The sequence below is a fragment of the Orcinus orca genome, chromosome 6 (genome assembly GCF_937001465.1).
Source record: "Orcinus orca chromosome 6, mOrcOrc1.1, whole genome shotgun sequence".
Lineage (NCBI taxonomy): Eukaryota > Metazoa > Chordata > Mammalia > Artiodactyla > Delphinidae > Orcinus > Orcinus orca.
The window spans coordinates 25,662,724-25,682,875 of record NC_064564.1 but is presented as its reverse complement, the minus strand read 5'-3'; the positions used below and the strand labels follow the sequence as shown (position 1 = coordinate 25,682,875).

General features: G+C 39.5%; 1 protein-coding gene across 2 annotated transcripts in view; it reads right to left on the bottom strand.

Moving 5' to 3' along the window:
• Positions 1-370: 370 nt before the first annotated feature.
• The window catches only part of DIRAS2 (DIRAS family GTPase 2), a 29,340-nt gene continuing 9,558 nt past the window's right edge, over positions 371-20,152 (bottom strand). The window contains exons 1-2 of one of the 2 annotated variants that reach the window (XM_049710911.1): positions 9,583-9,603; positions 371-4,332 (exon numbers count right to left, since the gene is read on the bottom strand). In XM_049710911.1, the coding sequence (XP_049566868.1) occupies positions 3,697-4,296 (600 nt within the window). In that variant the 5' untranslated portion in view covers positions 4,297-4,332; positions 9,583-9,603 and the 3' untranslated portion in view covers positions 371-3,696. Of the gene's footprint in view, positions 4,333-9,582; positions 9,604-20,152 lie in introns of those variants that run through there. The other variant, XM_033429638.2, reaches the window with a different exon arrangement.

Below are 20,152 nucleotides of genomic sequence, written 5' to 3'. Positions count from 1 at the left end.
GTATATCAACTCCACTTAACAGCCTGGCTTTCCTGAGGAGGCCAGGAGATTTGGGGAAAAAAGGATTAAAGAGGAGTTTTTCTCCACTTCACTACTCCTATTCTAAGCCAAGGAGGGGCCCTGACCCTACTCCTTCCCTCTCACCTCACTCTGCCCGGAGCATCAGAGCATCATGTCAGCCCAGTGACAAACAGTGAGGAAATTTCCTTAGAACACCGCAGGGCAGCTGCGGTTGCCGACCCCAGACCTGTAGGGCCTGACAATCTCCTATGTGGTCAACAGGTGCAAGAAAGCAGCTGCAGAAGAACTAGGGCGAGACCACCACAGACCCGCTATGCCCTGAAGAGTAAGAAATACCACCACCTTCCAGCCGTGTGTCAGAACCGAAGCTTTATTTTAATATTCTTATTTTCAGAATATCACTGGCAACTAGAAACTTGTATGCAAGAATGATTTTTACAACTGTAAATAAAATAGATAATGGAATTGTAACAGTAAATACACCTTAAATATAAATATACACATTGCTATCCCACATGTATAAAAGTCATGCTCTGTAAATGTTCTGTCCACACACTGTCTTTGTGGGGCACTGAATTCCAGGATGGATCTTTGAGGGTTTACATGTGTCCCATTAGTTATGGACATTTCCAGAGAGCTTATGTAGGAGAAACACATTACAAATTTTGAAAAAAAAATTAAGTATCACAGAGCATTTTTGGGGGATATTTAATACTTCTGTTCTATAAAGAGAGCATTTCTTAAATATTACAAATGGTGAAACAAATATACTAGCTTACAGATATGTACAATGTACTACTTTATACTTCAAAATGCAGGAAGATAAATTATATATATTTTATATATATATATAATTTTAGATCTAATGAACAATTCAATATTGCTCTTGTGTTGGTCTTGCTGTATTGCATGCATGCCCAGGGCACGCCCATGGCTTGTCACCAGATGGAAGAGGGATTGGCAGGGACAGAACGGGACCCATGGAGCCCAAAGCTTATTCCCGGAGTGCCATCTTCAAAGCAATATTTTGAGTTTTGTAACTTACTGTGGCAAGGTCAAAATCTTCTGTGTCCATCTGCAATGCAGGACGTGTCCTCAAGAACCACAACTACTTATTCGGGGACTGGCCCACATAAATGCTAAAAACATCTGGTTCAGTGGGACTAACTCCTCGAGCCCTGAATGTCCATTGGGGAGCTCCAAAAATACTATTTTGAGATAATCATCTATATCCTCAGTGCAGTTCATAAAAAATGATCTCAGAATAAAGACCCATGATTGAAGCATCAATGGCCTTCCAATAAACTCACAGGCAAAATACAAAGGAAGAAAATGTGTCCTGAATGAGATCAGATTTTCAATAATTACAAGCTTCTCATATTGATCAAGCTGTAAACACTTAAAAATGTAGACACTGCCTTGAGAGGGCTAAATGAATTTCTAACTTGGATTAGGAAGAATGGGGCAGTGACAGGGAGCCCACACACTGGGAGCCTTACGGACATTACAGCCTGTGGCAGACATCACATTTTACTATTAGTTTAACCCACCCAAGATCTCTAAAGTTCATTTTGGCCATGAAGTCCTGTTTCTTCTTCCACTTAACCCATATCCAGACTACAAATGGATGACATCTCTCTGAGAATAGAAATAGAAAAAAAAAAAGGTAGGGACAAGTTGAAAAGCAAATGTTCTAGAAAACACACCAATGAGATCTCACTGTGAAGGCTGTGGAACAGCCACTTGGAACAGAAGGAGCCCATCAGAAGGTGTGTCCATTGGGACTTGGAGAGGGATTTGGTGGCACCCAGGCCACTTCTCTACCCTCCCTGTCCAAGTTCTGTTCTAGGAGGCCAGAGAGGTGGGCTGACCATGGAGCCAATGGTTCTCAAAGTACCTCCCACACACTAAATACATCACAAGGATGAGTTATTAGCAGAGGAGAGGGGATGAGATGAAGGCAAGAAAATTTAACCAGAAAAAGGTTAATTGAGGATCTGTTGAGAGCACAGAACTGCCCAATAGTTGCTGTAGCAGGAGGCACAGGAAAGACACAGCAAGTGCAGGAGAGAAGGGTATGTGCAAACGTCCAAACTTGACCATCCTGCCCCAGCTGGGCGTTGCTGCCCAGAAGCCGAGAAGCTCCCCTTACATGATCCTGAGGGCATCACTCTCTCTGCCTGCCAGGCAGGCAACAGGAAGGTGTGCTGAAAGGGAAAATTCCAGAGGAGGCCCGAGTGGGATGCAGACTGGAACAAACAGGATAATTTACAGGCTCTGTCAGTGGGAATTTTCAGGAAGCAGAGCCAAAGCAGCCTTGAGGACGGCAGAAGAATAAGCTGAGTGGGCTATGCCCGGCCTGTGACGGAGCCTGCCGGACCCATTTCCACCTAGCATGCAGGAACCAGCAGTGGCCGTAATTTGGTTTGAAGGATTGAGGATGCACACGAGATCATTAGGAGGAAAAGATAATCATTTCCAGAGTGAACCCTGCATTGAACAGCTCTTAGAAGACATTTCTAATGGAACATGCACGATAATCTATTACTTGAATGCATTTCCCAGGAATATACTCGTTATAGATAATCATTAAAAACACAGTGAACAACCTTTGTTTCAACGTATTTCATTAAGATGCAAAGTATGGCACAGACATGTCCGTGTCTGTTAGAAAATGGATGTGGCTTTTGGTCTTCGGATGGCCTTTGTTGGCTGTTACCCAGTTGGATACAGATCGAGTTATTGAAAAGAAGAAAATCATGTTGGAGGACAAAAATGTCTAAAAAATAGCTACTTTAATTGCTTTTATTTAAAATCTGAGGGCTGGAAGAGTTATACCCCTCATGGGTCAAAGGAAGGAAACTTCACATTTCTAAAACTCTCACAATATAACACACAGGAGCGTTATTGCAATGTTTTAGTATTGTCCACAATATCCTTACGCAAACATTTTAAACGGAAATTGAAGGATTTCTGACAGAGCGGCACACTCTTAGTGAATTCATCATTGTATGTGAAAAGAAATACCCTAAAAGGCTAAAACAATACCTGCTAATAACTAGACTTAGTGAGGTGAGGACCTCCCCTCAGAGTGGCAAGGCTCACAGGTCAGCTGGGAACTGACAGTGAACATCCTCTGGCGGGTAGACAGGCTGTGTTATTTTAATTCAGTAAAAGAACCATGGAACTGAACGACTTTGGCCTGGTCTTCTCACCTCTTCCCACCCCTCCCCTCCCCAAGGGTTGTCACTGGCTTCTGAGCAGAGGGGATGCCTGGTCTGGGGGTGGTGCTTGCAGCTCTGGGTTAACATGCTCTCACATGTATGCAGATAGTATTTCCCCCTATCGGCACACGCTGCTTCCAAGGGCACAAGCCCTCATGCCTCCTGATGGCGAACGATGCCTCCAGAAATGTCTGGCACCCCATTCGGTTCCCTGCGATGCTGAGCATGTTAGTTTTCATTTTAAGCATTTGTCAGATTCCCTGATTCTGGAGAGGGGGTGCTTATTGGTGGTAGTGTAAAATGCCCTCTGAGGACAACAGCGCACATCTCGGTCAAAATGCAATATTTAACACGTGGGCATCTGACATGCTACCCTGACGACTGTGGGTTTCACGTGGAGGGGGAGGGGAGGAGAGGGAGACACACAATTGCTGCTCCCACGGGAGGGAGTTCACATGATCACGCACTTGCCCTTGAGCTTTTCTTTCCTCTTCTGCTGCTTGCTCTTTTTCCCATCGATCTGGAGGCTCACGGTCCTGCGCTTCTCCAGGTTGAGCAGCTCCTGGAAGAGCTCCTTCACATTGTGGTTGAGCTTAGCCGAGGTCTCCATGAAGGCGCACTTCCACTTGCGGGCCAGCACCTCAGCCTCGCTGCTCTCCACCTCGCGGTTCGGGCTCTCGTCACACTTGTTCCCCACAAGCATGATGGGGATGCTCTCCACATCCCCTTTGATCTCACAGATTTGTTCATAGATGGGTTTGAGCTCCTCCAAGGACTGCCGGCTGGTGATAGAGTAGACCAGAATGAAGGCATGCCCTTTGGAGATGGACAGCCGCTGCATGGCAGGGAACTGGTGGCTGCCTGTGGTGTCCGTGATCTGCAGGGTGCAGATGCTCTTGTCACAGCTGATGACCTGCCGGTAGGTGTCTTCCACAGTGGGGATGTAGCTCTCCCGGAATGTACCTTTCACAAACCGCAAGACCAGAGAGCTCTTGCCAACACCACCTGCGCCGAACACGGCCACCCGGTAATCGTTGCTCTGCTCTGGCATGTTGCTTGAGGGCTCCAACGATCAACTAGGAAGCACCTAGCAAAGGAACCAGATGTTGTTTGAGAGAATTAGTAAAAGAAAAATCTAGGAAAAGGTTGCTTTACCCTCTCTTGATAGCTTAAAACAAAATCGAAATGGTACAGTTTGCTTTCACTTTCCCAACACAAGAACAATTCAAATTTCATTTTATAATTCTGTAATTCTAAATCCAATAATTATAGCTAATCCCCAGTTTTCAACAGGGCTATTGATCTACTGAGTGGCTAACTGGAGCCAGTCTATTCCTCCTTATTGGACCATGGTTCTGAGCAGCTTTGCTCTCACATCACCCTGTGCTCAGGGAAAAGATGCCAAGTCAGCCCAAGGGAAGCAGAATCCAGGAAAGGTAATGGGGAGATGGAAATTAACCAAGCCCCAACATACACACACACACACACACACACAATCACAATCACAATCACAATCACAGCTGATCTTTACTATTTAACCTGAAGTACTGTGAACACCCAATACACTGGTCATAATATGTAATTTTTTAAAAGTACAAGGAGGGGGTTAAAGGTGAGGAGAATGCAATTTTTACTCAGTGTTTATGTTAACTCATGAAATCCTCACCAGCCTGCAGAACTGGTGTCATTATCCCTGTTGTGAAATGAGGAAACACAGAAGGAATAGGGGAATGTAATGTCCCCGACTTCACACAGCCAGCGACAGGTGAGGCAGGGATGCAAACTGCAGTATCTCTGTCCCACAGGCTGCTGTCCCACAGGTTGCTGGACAGATAGCTGGTCACAGGGGCCTGGGCACTACTCAGGCCATGGTGTGGACTCTCATTTAGCAGTAGAAGTTGACAGTTAACTAAGAAGCTTGGAGGGTCCTTTTATTAATCAAATTTAAAATGATTATGGGTGCTCTATTTTTAAGAATTATAAGAAGTCAAGTGTTACTAAGACAGTGATATAAACCACTATTAATGGTCATTAAAATGGAGTAGAATGGGGTTTCCCTTCATCACAAACATCACCCGTTTCCTGACATACAGATTATCAAACATCTTTCATCCCGTTCCTTCTTTGGTAAGAAAGGACATATGACATGCAAAAAAGTAGACAGTCAAGAAAACAGCCAACATTTTTAAAACAAAGTAGACACGTAATACGGTAATGCGAAGCATGGAACCCATTTTCTCCAGGCAACATTGTGCTGACTTTCACTTTTCTAATCTTAGAGTAACCAAGGGACAGTAATAAAAGGCATTGCTCAAAGTCATTCTCAGAGACCAGTAAAAATTAAATATAATTAGCCATGGAAGGAAATGGGTATGTGCAGCTAATGTCTACTGGCAGACAGATCAGATCAAAGCCCAGGACTGTGGCATCTCATCTCCTGATTTTTTTCTGAGTTCACCATGTACATCTGACTGCAAATCTGCTCAATTAAATACTCAGCTGTTCTGTGTGCACTTGGTATCCCTAACCTTGCAAAAAACCGAAGAAGCATCTATATGTATATACATATATATGTATGTATGTATAACTGATTCTCTTTGCTGGACACCTGAAACTAACACAACATTGTAAATTAACTATACTTTGATGTTTTAAATGGTTACAATTTTTTTAAAAAAAGAACAAACTGAACCCAAAGGAAGAAAAATGAAAGATTAGATAACAGTGGAAAGTAATAAAGAATAGAAAACCAACAGAAAAAATTAATAGAACCAAAATCTGTTTTTTTGAAAATATCAACAAAATTAATTTTTGCACTAGACTGAACAAACAAAACAGTGAAAAGACTCAAATTATTAAAATCAGGAATGAAAGAGGAAACATTACTGATCTTGCAGAAATGAAGATTACAAGGGCATGACCAACTGTAAGCCAACAAGTTAGATTCCTCAGATGAAACAGATGGAAACTACTCAAGTAGACACAAGAAGAAATCAAAAATATGAATAGAACTTTAATTGAATAGTAATCAAAAAACTATCTAAAAAGAAAATGCCCAGGTCCAGATGGCTTCACTGGTGAACTCCAACAAACATTTAAAGAAGAATTAATACCAATTCTTCACAGTCTTCCCAAAAACTTAATAGGAGGAAACACTGCTTAATCTTTCTGAATCCAATATTACCCTGATACCAATACCAGACAAAGATGTCATGAGAAAACTACAGACCCGTTTCTCTTATGAATATAGATATAAAAATCAACAAAATACTAACAAATTGAATCCATCAATATACAGAAAGATTATACATCATAACCAAGTAGAATTTATGCCAGCAATGCAAAGTTGGTTTCATAGCTATACATATATATATATATAAAACATGTATATAACGTAACACACCATATCAATAAAGGACAAAAACCATGATACCTCAGTAGATACAAAAAATTGACAAAATTCAGCACTCCATTATGTTAAAACAAAAACACTTAAGCCAGCAATGAAAGGGAACTTCCTCAACCAGATAATGGGCATATAATGAAAAATACCAAACTAACACAATACTTAATGGTAAAAGATTGAATGCTTTCTCCCTAGGATCAGGAAAAAGAGTTTCCACTCTTACAGCTTCTATTCAACATTTTGCTGGAGGTTTTAACCAGGAGAATTACGCAAGCAAATGAAATAAAACCATCCAGATTGGAAAAGAATGAAACAAAACTATATTGCAGGTGGCATGACTTTGTAGATAGAATATCCTAGGGACTCCACTAAAAACTATTAGAACTAATAAAATAGTTCAACAAGTTTTCAGAATATAATACCCATTTAAAAATTAATTGTATTTCTACACACTTGAAATGAACAATCTAAAATTAAGAAACTAATTCCATTTACAATGTCATGAAAAAGAATAAGATACTTAGGAATAACCTTAACAAAGAAGTACAAAATGTATACTCTGAAAGTTACAAAATATTGTTGAAAGAAATTGAAGACCTACATTAGTGGAAAGACATCCATGTTTATGTATCAGAGGACTTAATTTTGTTAAGATAGCAATAGTCCCTGAATCACCTACACATTCAGTGCAATCCCTAAGAAAATCCCAACTGACTACTTTACAGAAATTAACAAGCTGATCCCAATATTCACAGGAAAATTCAAGAGACCCAGAATAGTCAAACCAATGTTGACTGAAAGAAAAAAAGAACAAAGTTGGAGAACACATACTTCATGATTTCAAACTCACTACAAAGCTACAATAATCAAGACAGTGTGAGATTGGCACAGGATAGACAAATATATGAATGAAAATCTTCAGAGTTGAGAAATAAACTCTGACTTTTACAGTCAACTTATTTTTGAGAAGGATGTCAGAAAATTCAATAGAGAAAGAATAGTCTTTTCAACAAATGATGCTGGACAACTGATATTCACATACAAAGGAATGAAATTGGATCCCTCCCTTATACCATATACAAAAATTAACTCAAAATGGATCAAAGACCTAAATGTAAGACCAAAAACTATAAAACTCTTAAAAGAAAATATAGGCATAAATTTGTGATCTTTGATTTGGCAATGGTTTCTTAGATGTGATATCAAAAGCATGAACAAGATTAAAAATAGGTAAATTTGATTTCAAGAAAGTAATAGGCAACCCAGAGAAAGGGAGAAAATTTCTACAAATCATATATCTTACAAGTGATTAATTCCAGAACATATAATAAACTCCTGTCATTCAATAACAGCAAGGAAAACCCAAAAACTAAAAATGAACAAAGCACTTGAATAGACATTTCTCTAAAGAAGCTATACCAATGGACAATAAGCACTTGAAAAGATACTCAACATTACTGTTACTAATTATTAGGGAAATGCAAATCAAACCACAATGAAATACCACTTCACTGCCACTTGGAAGACTTTAACAAAATCACAAATTAAAAAAAACAAAAACAGAAAATAACAAATGTTAGCAATGTTGTAGAGAAATTGGAACCCCTGTGCATTGCTGGTTTCAATGTAAAGTGGTATAGCTGCTTTGGAAAACATTCTATCACTTCCTCAAAAGCTTAAACAGAATTACCATAAGGCCCAGTGTTTTCCATAATTCTATACCCATGGGAAATGAAAACATAGCCACACAAAAAATTGTATGTGAATATTCATAGCAACATTATTCATAATAGCCAAAAAGTGGAAAAAACCCAAATGTTCACCAACTAATGAAGGGATAAGTAAAATGTGGTAGATCCATACAATGAAATATTATTCAAGAATAAATAGATATGAAGTACTGATACACACTACAGCATGGTTGAGCCTTGAAAATATGATGCTAAATGAAAGAAGCCAGTAACAAAAGACCACACATATTGTATGACTCCATTCATATGAGACATGCAGAATTGCAGATTTATAGACAGAGAAAGGATATTTGTGATCGCCTAGGGTTGGGGTGACATGGGCATTGGGGAGAAATGGGAAGTGACTGGACAGAGTTTCCTTTTGAGTGATGAAACATTCTAAAACTGACTGTGGTAATGACTGCATGACCCTGTGAATATACCAAAAACTACTAAAGCGTCTACTTTAATTGGGTGAATTATATCTCAATAAAGCTGTAGTTTTAAAAAAGACATTGTATAGGGCAGCATTCCACTGTATGTGATAACATTGTCTACTGATTCTGAAACTGATTCGGTGGGAGAAATAATGTGCTAAACGTTAACAGGCTCGGCTTTATTCCTAATAGCCAGATGATGGAAACAACACACATCTTCACAGTAGAAATGATAAGCAAAAATGGAATATTCATACTATAAAAAGAAATACACTGAATTAACTTATTCATACCATAAGAAAAAGCAACACAAAGAACAATACAAAGAATAATACATGCAACAACCTGGTTGAATCTGACAGTTGAGATGTGCTAGGCAGCCTGCTGGGTGCTAGAAATGTGCATATTTTCACATGGGTGGTGGTTAAAAAGGTGTTAACACTACACTGTTATAAGGTGGTTATACAGATTATTCTGAATGATTTTATTCTTTTAAAATTATCATGGAAATAAAATCACAATTTTTTTTAAAAACTGGGAAATCTAATAGGATTCATTCTCAGACCCCAGTTAAAGGAATACTACTGTTAGAGTTCAAGTATGATAGACCTAGAAAGTAAGGCTTTGATTTTGGAGACTAGGAAGTTGTTCAAAGATAGGGATATTGAATAACATTCCCCAAACTGAGAAGGAACTTCGAGACTGCAAAATGAAGCAGGCAACTCCATAAAGTAGAATTATGAAGTTTATTGAAGTGAACTTACATACAGGTTGGATCAGGCAGACAGCAATCCAGAAGCATTCACAGCTGCACTCCACCCTGCTGAGAGGGGTACAGGGGAATTTAAAGGGGCCAAAGTGAAATATAGAATCTGACTACCAAGTGAGAAGCACATCTGTACCTGTCAGGAACCGGGAATTTTTCCTCCCCAGCGGGGGTCTCATGAACATCTGTGCCAGCAAAGGCACTCTTCCAGTTTTCATATCAGATGAAGGCAAGGGTAGAAGTTGATAGGAAATTTATCTGGCTTGGATGTATTCTTTGTGAGTTAGGCAAAAGCTCAGTCATGCAGAGAAGAGAAGGGGTAGGATTGCAGAACTAAGATGGAGCTGACAAAATGGAGCCAGTGTGGCTCAGCCGCACAGAAGTAAAGGAAGATTGGCAAAGTTTCAGTTAAGTGGTGTTGGGGAGTACAAGTCATTCTGCATTGGGTATGAGAGTGACGAGATGAGACAGCTACAAAGACAAGAAGTGTAGATTTCTCTTTAAGGAAATTTGGAGATTAAGGAAAGGAGAAGGGACAATTGGCAAAGGTTAAGGTAAGGGTTAGATGGGTGGGAAAGAGTATCTGTATGGGTCTGCTGATGGATATCTGATGGAGCAAATGTGGAAAAAAACAGGAGCCCCTGGGATTCAGGATGCACACACAGAAGGTTGGTCTTCAGGGAGAGAAGGAAGGGTAGGTGATGGCAGAGGAAGTCCCAATTAAAGCTTCCCAGACCAACCCTGCTGTTCAGCTTAAAAACTTTAAAAACAAATAAATTTAAAAATAATGATACAATGCATGTAGTTGGTTAAAAAAAGAATAAACAAAATTGTAAAATACTCTTTTATCCACACCCAGACCCCTTCCTTCGGCAGCCCTAGTCTCTCTTTCCAGAGATATCCACTGTTAAAAAGAATGGAAACTCAGTTGTTTCCTGGTGTTCACGGTTAAATTTTAAATAATGTACTCATTGCTTGAATAATAGATCTTAATGTCTTGACTTACTGACTTTGGAACATCTCTCTCTATGAAATTAGCACTATTACCTTCCTCCATTGCCTAATTTTGTTAGGTATACTCTGTTTTTAAAGTACATACCAGTATTTGTGTTTTCCAGATATAATATTTGCAATTAGTTTCAAAATTTAAATTGTCTTCTGTGGTTCTTCTACAGGTTGTTTCTAAACCCTATCAATAAACAGCATTAAAAGGACTTTGTAAAGATTTTTCATTGCAGAAGTAGACAGGACTGGACCCACTGAGAGGGAAAGGTTATTTTCATTAAACTTTGCTGATTGCATAATTTTCTGTGTCAGCAACACTGGAGTCTTACTTTTCTAGCTTTTGTGTTTGTTTTTTGCTTAAGTAATACAACTTTTGTATTTCAATTTATCACCTTCCTTGGACTCATTTTACGCTTTGGTATAAACATTACTGATAACTTCTTTTAGATGATGTTAAAATTTCTGAGCTCATGCCCTCACTTGATTGATAGAATTCTGCAGTCAAACTAAGGTCAAATTCTTTTTTCTTCAGATTTTAAAAATTATTTAATTTTATCATCCATGGTTACTGACATGAAATCCAAAGCCAGTACGATATTCTTTCCTTTGTAGCAAAGTTGTATTTTTCCCTTCTCTGGCAGGGTTAGGATATTCTCTTTATTCTGGGAGTCATGACATTTCACTAGGATATATCTAGAACTGCTTTTTAACTATGGTGGGTTTTTTGTGGGGGCGGGGGGGTGAAGTAGATGGTTAAAAACATAACCCTTTCTGCAGCTTGGGAAATTTTTCTTTTTCTTTTTAAAATTACATCATCCCAAGCCCTATATCTTTTTCCTCTTTCTGAAACTTGTATTACAGGATGGACCAAGTATACCTGTTCTTGATTTCTCAAAATCTTTTCCTTATGTTGTCAATAAACTTTCTTGTACTCTGATATTTTTCTTTTTTAGAGAAGCACTTTGTTATCTCAGGAAAGGTGATACGATGCAGAATTTCAATAAGAATGCTAATTGAGATTTGTTGCTGCTATTCTTATCTGAGATACCTCTAGTTCCATTTCTTCATTGTGTTCCTTCTCTTTCATATGGTTGGCTTCACCAGATGTCTGTTGGTCTCTTGTAGCCCACTGATTTGAAGAAGAATCTTATTGGCTGGGAAAGGCAGCTAGCGTGCGTTCTCTTGATGCGCAGATCTGTTCACCAACAGCCTAGTCCCTATATAGGCAGGTTGTCTGGAATGACTTTACATATACCCTGCTACTTTCCTTTTCTTGAACTTGTCTGGACTAAACTGTCTACAGTCCCTTACACTTCTAAAAAGCATATACATAAACAGACAAATGAAGGAAAGTATCAAGGAAAGGCAGTAAACTATCCATCCCAAAATATCATAAAATATAAAAATGTGTGTCTTATAATAAAGATTCAAAATGAGACATTTTAAATACTGAAAATCAGGTTAGAGATGCAATATTTTGATTTATAAGAAGAATATATTTGGTCATTCAGACGACCAAAATGTATTTCTCATATATATATTTGGTCTTTGTCTATGGTTCCTGGCTCACAGCTCCCAAAACTCTTCGAATTTCATGAGTGGTAAGAGCAGCAGGAGCATCTTTTGTTAAAATATTTGGCCTCTTGTCCTTAGCTCCTAAAAACACTTCAGAACCATAAAGGTGTAATATGAGTGTTTTGTTATTCATAACAAGCCCCTTTCCATCACCTGGGTTGAGGTTAATAAGGTGACTTTGGGAAAGTACTTAAAGACTAGGGTTTGGTTGCCAGGATAACTAACCAACTTTCAGCCCCACCTCCCACCTCCTGGGAGAAGAAGGGGAGGAGAGAGCCTGGAGGTTGAATCAGTAGCCAATGGCCAATGATTTAATCAATCATACCTGTGTAATGAAGCCTCCACAAAATCTCAAAAGGACAGGATTAGGGGATCTTCCAGGTTGGTGAACACATGGAGCCATGGGGAGAATGGTGCACCTAGAGAGGGCATGGAAGCTCTGTGCCCTTTCCCCATACCGTCCCTATACACCTCTTTCATCTGGCTGTTCCTGAGTTGTATCCTTTTATCATAAACAAGTAATCTAGTCAGTAAAATGTTTTCCTGAGTTCTGTGAGCCACTTTAGGAGATTAATCAAACCTAAGGAGGGGCTAGCAGGAACCTCTGATTTACAGCTGGTTGGTAACAACCTGGACTTGGCAAGTGGCATCTGAAGCAGGGAACAGTCTTGTAGGTGAGCCCTCAACCTTTGGAGGCTGATGCTATATCTGGGTGATAGTGTCAGAATTCAGTCAAATGGAAGGACATCCAGCTGGTGTCTGAAGAATCGTTGGATGTGTGGGGAAACCTCCTCCACATTGTAATTGGGTGCAGAATTAGCAGAGGCTTATCCTAGGCCCACCTAGGATTGTAGGGAAAATGGACCTTGATTTCCTGAGTCACAAAAGTTGCCTATTCAAGTATCCTTTGGAAGACACATTAAATTCACGTGCATGAGATTAAAAATAAAAAAAGAAGAACAAAGAAGCAGCAGCAGCTCAGGTAAAACCACCATCTTTATCTGCATTATACCCTGAATTAAGCCTGCTTCAAAAAACAAATAATTGAAACAACGAGGTGCTACTGTATAGCACAGGGTCTTATATCCAATCTCCTGGGATAAATCATAATGGAAAAGAATAGTAAAAAAAAGAATATATGTGTATAACTGAGTCACTTTGCTGTACAGCTGAGATTGGCACAACATTGTAAATCAGCTATATACTTCAATTAAAAAAAATCAATGACAAATGCAGGAAAAAAAAAAAAACAACAGTTGAAACCAGAGAAAAATCATAGATTACAAGAATTCAGCTGTCAGCCTTTGGAAAAGCCGGACAATTTAGTATACTATCCTGCCAAAAAGTCCCATTAACAGTCTGAGATCAAGGGTACCTTCATTTCCTGAAGTTTATACAGGCTATAACTGCTCAGTTTTTACCTTGGTTTTCCACAATGCTTTCTCCTCAGGTAGATTTGTCTTCATTACAACATTTAAACTTTATTACCTTTAAGCAAATTCCATATTTAAAGTTGGTACTTGAGAGCCTATATTTAAAACTACTACTAACAAAAGGCAAATGGGTCATTTAAGTAAAAATAAGGACTATTGCTGATACTACAGCATAAATAAGTATAACAAAAAGAAATTAACAATTTTTAACAGAACTTACATTCTCTAGGTAAGAGAGTGTACTTTGACATATTTTTAGAATCTTAAATTTAATTAAGGATCCATTTTACTACCTTAGCTGAACATAAAAAATGAGAGATTTATTAGTGAGAAATGCCTGCCTGATCATAAAGAAGAGTTAAATATCCATGGCTCATCCTTCTCCAGAGAAGCAGAATCCTTTTTTCAGGAATCTTGTTTCATAGTGTTATGGAGACACCCACCCTAGCAATATTAGCAGAGGTGCTAAAGCAGGTGACACATCTGCACCCAGATAATGGAGCCCCCATCCCATACATGGGGGGAATCCTTAGGCACTCATCACAAGACTCCTAATATCTGCAACAATGAAATAGAGAACTTGTAACATTTCTTGGAATGGAAGGGGGTAGAATAAATTTTTCTTTAAGAGTTTCATTACTGAGAGGCAAATAAGCCCACAGCTTAGGCACAGAAATACAGCTCACTGATGTTTGTCTAAAACTATTCCACTTGGGGAAAATATGACGGCCAAGAAGCCCAAACAGCCCAATAAAATGCACTTAGTGACATTTTTCAGACTGCCAAGAGCCTATGTTTGGGCCATTTTCTGCTTATTTCTTTTCTATGTGGGTAAGAGAGTCAAAAGGTAAACTATGTGGATTAAAAAGAGTATTGTCCTAGTCAAAGGATCAGTTACCGAGTTTGACCCTGAATGCCCAATGCAGCATGATAACCATGGGGGGAAATAAACACCAAAAGATGAAGACAACTGGAGGATGCAAACTCTGCCAGCAAGGAGAAGAAATTGCTCAAAGCCAGGGGTGATGGCTTAAGGTGCTGCTGTGTGCAGCCTGGGGCCCTTCCTTCACTGGCAACCTATTGGAACATGATTCTATACGTGTACTTGGTTAGGTAGATTTCTAGTTTTAGCCAAATGAAAGTTTACAAAATTGTCAAGTGGATGAAAAAGATTCCTTCACACAATCATGAACTAGTTTGTTACTCATGCTTTTGGCGTTATATCTAAGAATCCATTGCCATCATGAAGATGTACCTCTACATTTTCTTCTAAGAGTTTTATGGTTTTAGTTTTTATATTTAGGCCATTGATCCATTTTGAGTTAATTTTTGAATATGGTGTGAGGGGATCCAATTCATTCATTTACCTGTGAACATCCAGTGTTCCAGCACTATTTGTTAACGAGACAATTCTTTCCCCATTGAATGGTCTTGATCCCCTTATCAAAACTCAATTAACCGTAAATGTAAATTAGGCTTATTTCTGGACTCTTAAATTTATTCCATTGGTCTCTATGTCTATTCCTATGCCAGTCCCACACAATTTTGTCTACAGTATCTTTATAATAAGTTTTGAAATCTGTAAGTATGAAGCCTGAGCTTTGTTCTTTTTTAAGATTGTTTTGGCTATTTGACGCCCCTTGCGATTTGTTATGAATTGATAAATTGGACTTGATCAAAATTAGAAACTTTTGTGCAACAAAGGACAGTGTCAGGAAAGTTAAAAGAGAACCTGCATAATGGGATAAAGTGTATCATATCCCTGATAAGAATCTCATATCCAGAATATATAGAGAACACTTACAACTGAATAGTAAAAAGAAAAACCAATTAAAAAATGGATAAAGAACTTGAATATTCTCCAAAGAAAATATACAAATGGCCAATAAGCACATGAAAAGATGCTTAGCATCACTAGGTATCAGGGAAAAGCAGATCAAAACCACAATTAGATATCACCTCACACCCACCAGAATGGCTACTATCAAAAATCAAAACAAAACACAAACAGAAAATAACAATGTTAGGGAAGATGTGGAGAAATTCGAATCCTTGTGCAATTCGACTAGGAATCTAAACCAGTGCATCCACTGTGGGAAAACTTCAACAAAGAATTACCATATGATCCAGCAATCCTCTTGTGGGTATATACTCAAAATAGTTAAAACAGATATATAATTGCTATATAGATATACAACTGAAACAAGTGAAGAGATATTTACATACCCAGGCTCCTGGCAGCATTATTCACAACAGCCAAAGCAACCTAAACGTCCATCAACAGATGAATAAACAAAATACAGTATATACACACAAATGAATATTATTCAGCCTAAAAGGGAAGAAAATTCTGGCACATGCTACGACATGGATGAACCATGAGAACATTATGCTAAGTGAAATAAGCCAGTCACAGAAGAACAAATAACATATGATTCCACTTACATGAAATACCCCTAGAGTAGTCAAGGTCATAGAGACTGAAAGTAGAATGGTGGTTTACCAGGGGCTGGGGGGAGGGGAGAATGGGGATTAATTGTTTAATGGGTGCAGAGTTTCAGTTTTGCAAGATGAAAAGTTCTGGAGATGGATGGTGGTACGACAGTGTGAATGTACTCGATGCCCCTGAATCGTACAATTGAAATGGTAAATTTTATGTATGTATATTTTACTACGATAAAAATACATGGCCGTAAGTAAAATATTTTTAGCAAAAACAAAACTATGAATTAAAAACCACGCTCATAACGTGAGCACAATTAGCAGCACTGGCAGAGCAGACAGTCCTTCTCCTGTGTCATCCACATTACACAGTAATAGCAATAAGGATCTAATCCAATCCGACCAGGCTAAAAAAGTCTAATTTCTTGAGAAGACCAATTAAATTTTGCACCTACTTCCAGGCCCTAATTTTATACTGATCAATGGTACTGTGACACATCACTCTTAGCCACTGCGTCTAAAACTAAGCCCACAGGACTGCATTGTCCAGTACTGTAGCCACTTGAAACTCAGCTAGACTGAATTGAGATGTCCCGCACTGGGTTTTGAACACTTAGTATAAAAAAGAATGTTAAATATCTCATTCATAAGTTTGATATTGATTACAGGTTGAAATGATATTTCATATATATTGGGTAAAATAAAACATATGATTTAAATTAACTTCAGTTGTGTATTATTTTAGATGTGATTACTAGAAAATACACAATTACATATGTGGCTCACATTGTTTATCTATTGGGTTGCACCACTGTAGAACAAATCTCTACCCTTTTTTAGCAAAGTTTAACACGTTATACTTAATCCGGTATGTTACAAAATTTAACTAAACTTGATTTTTTTTTTTTTTTTTTGCCGTATGCGGGCCTCTCACTGCTGTGGCCTCTCCCGTTGCGGAGCACAGGCTCCGGACGTGCAGGCTCAGCAGCCATGGCTCACGGGCCCAGCCGCTCTGCGGCATGTGGGATCTTCCCGGACCGGGGCACGAGCCCATGTCCCCTACATCGGCAGGCGGACTCTCAACCACTGCGCCACCAGGGAAGCCCTAAACTTGATTTTTTTAAATGCTTAGAATCTTATTATTAATATTGAAAGGCAAAATGCCACAAGTCATTGGAAAAAGTTATTTTTCTGCCATAGTAAAATATATAAAATAATACACCAAAATGCATGATGACAAACTAAAATGCATGCCTTTCTCAGAGTCCTGTATGAAGATAATTAGAAAACAATGCTGAAGGTGTAAAGAACCAATATTAGAAGTTTCCACAGGGGAGATATTTACTAAACAGAGCAAAGCAGAAATATTTCAAACACACTTCAGCACATCTATTATTTGTTGGAATGATTCTCTTTGAATAATAAAATACTTACTCTTCTCTCGGTATCTATTTATTTGATTTTTCTCTCTTGGTATTTATTTGTGTTTTCTCTCTCCCTCTCCCTCCAATATCAGTGCCATTAAGGCAGGGACCCCATGGACTTCACCTGCCAGCACATTATTTTATCCAACCCAAGCCGGACACATCAGAAACACTTTAGCGCATGTTGATTATCTGCTGTTGAAATACATTTTTGTGAGCTGACCAAGGAAAATTGTACCAGAAAAGATCAATGAACTCTTTAAAGTAACAAAATCAAGTTTTGAAAAATCTACGTAAGAGTAACCACTCATAGGTTGGCAATGTCAAGTGAAATAAAAAATTACACGAGGATATGTGGTGACATTATATAGACAGAACCAGAGGTAAATGAATTTATTGCATTGTTCATCAGTCAGTTCTTGCAGCAAAGAAGCTGAAGCCAAAAGCAGGCAGGAGCTTCTGGATATCATGCATTTGGATATTTTATTTTTTAATATATAGAAATAAGATCTTTACGATGTAGTAGATTCCTTACAATACTTTATAAGAAGATGAGGAACCACCATGAGAATATTTTCTACTACATGATGGTTCACTAGTCATCTTGCCGCAATAAGTGTTGCAGAACTAAAAGGCAAGTCATGTTTTTCTATTACACAAAAAGCAATTGTTCTACATTCATAACCATTTTCTGGGTGGCAGGTGGCTGTTAGTAGTATGCCACACAGCAGGTATTTTCCAAAAATAAGTACCCTTCTCCATCCCTGTAATAGAAAGATGACATTTCAAAACATGAGGGAGGGATCAGTACCTGCTTTGGAAAAACAACTGTCCTATGGAGAGAGCATTTTGAAAAGAGATGTAATGGTGGAGGCATTTTTATACATGATTTTACCGAAAGCAATGCAAGTGTTTCCCTTAAAAGCTCTCTTATCTGCACAATTAAAAACTTGAAAATCATTATTTTATCATCTTAGAAGTCTTTCAAATGAAGGGTTTCCATGGGTGTGAGTGCATTTGATCAAAATACATCAACGCAGTATCTTTCAGTTACATTTTGAGGAGGTACAGTGGCCATCAGAGGTGGCCAGAAGCCAGAGAAGGGCTCCCTGGCAAGCTGCTATTAGAGCAAAGATTTGAGATCAGTGATGGTATGAATTCTGAATACCTGGGAGGGGAAAGAACAGCAGGTGTAAACACAGATGCTAGCGTGACATGTTCTAGGAACAGGGAGGATTCTAGAATGGAGGGAGGGAGGAAGGTAGATGAGACCAGCAAGGTAATGGGCAGGGGATGGGGGGTGGTGTAGAGGCAGCTTTTACTGTGAGCAGGACAGGAGGCCATGGAGGGTTTTGAGCAGAGAAGTGATAGGTCTGACTCACGCTGTGCCAAGACTTCCTTGAGGACTCTGAGGGGCAGGAGACAGTCAGGAGGTCCAGCCGGGGCGAGGGTGGTGGCAGGGGAGGTGGGTCAGTGTCATCACTCCTATTTAACAAGCCAGTAAGACTACCTCACACCTCCATCCTTGCTACCTCCCCCCACTCCCCACTATGATCACCCTCTCATTGGTGTCATCGGGTTTCACGTCTTTAGCTGTCATCCACATTCCAACAATGTCCAACTGCATACCCATGGGCAGGCTTCTCTCTTAAACTGCAGAGTCATATGTCTCTCTCCCTCCCAAACATCTCTACTTTGTTGCCTTGGGGACATCCCAAATATAATATGTGCAGAACTGAAATCCCTATATCACCCTAAACTGCTTACAATTTTCTTCATCTCAATCAGTACCCACATTCTCTCTCCAGCTGTCCAGGCCAAAACCCTTGGAGCCCTCCTGAACCCCTCTTGTTCTCTTGTATGTCATGTCCATCCCATCAGCAAAGTGTGTCAGCAGTATCTTCAAAACATGCCCAGACTTAGCCACAAATCATCTTCCCCACTGCCCTCACACTCTCGAAGCAACCGTCACCTCTTACTTGGATCACTGCCGCAGCCTCCTAAGTGGTCATTGCTTCAGGCCTTGAGCCACTCCAATCAGCTCCCCACCCAGACACCAGATTACATCGTTCCTGTGATTAAAACCCACTGGCTGCCCTGTCTCCCTGAGAGTAACAGGTGAAGGGCTCTGCCCCCACCCCTATTCTCACTTCCTACTATTTTGCCTCCCCAGCTCACTTCATTCCAGCCACATTTGTCTCCTCGTTGCTACTTGGACATGCCTGCCATGCTCCTGCCTCAGGGCCTTTGCACTGGCTGTTCCCTCTACCTGGAGCACTCTTCCCCCATTACCTCCCACACACCTATGTTCACATGTCACTTTCTCAGTGAGAATTTCCCTGACCACCTCATCTGAATTTACAGTTCTAGCCTCAACCCTGGCAGTCTTTAGCCTCTTCCTGCTTTATTTTTTTCCATAGCACATATCCCTTTCTGACACGCTTTGCAATTTGCCTTTTTAAAACTGTGTTTATTTCCACTACATTATACGCTCCATGAGGGGTTTTATCTGTTTCATTCACTGCTGTCTCCCCAGTGCTTGAACACTGCCTGGCCCATAAAAAGTGCACAATAAGAATACGTTCAGCGTGTGAATGAATCTGCGCTTTACTTCTAATGAACAAACTGGGAAGGCCAGGCCAAGCCATGTGCCTCAGGCGAGAGCAACGTGAGCAGAGACCTTGGGCTT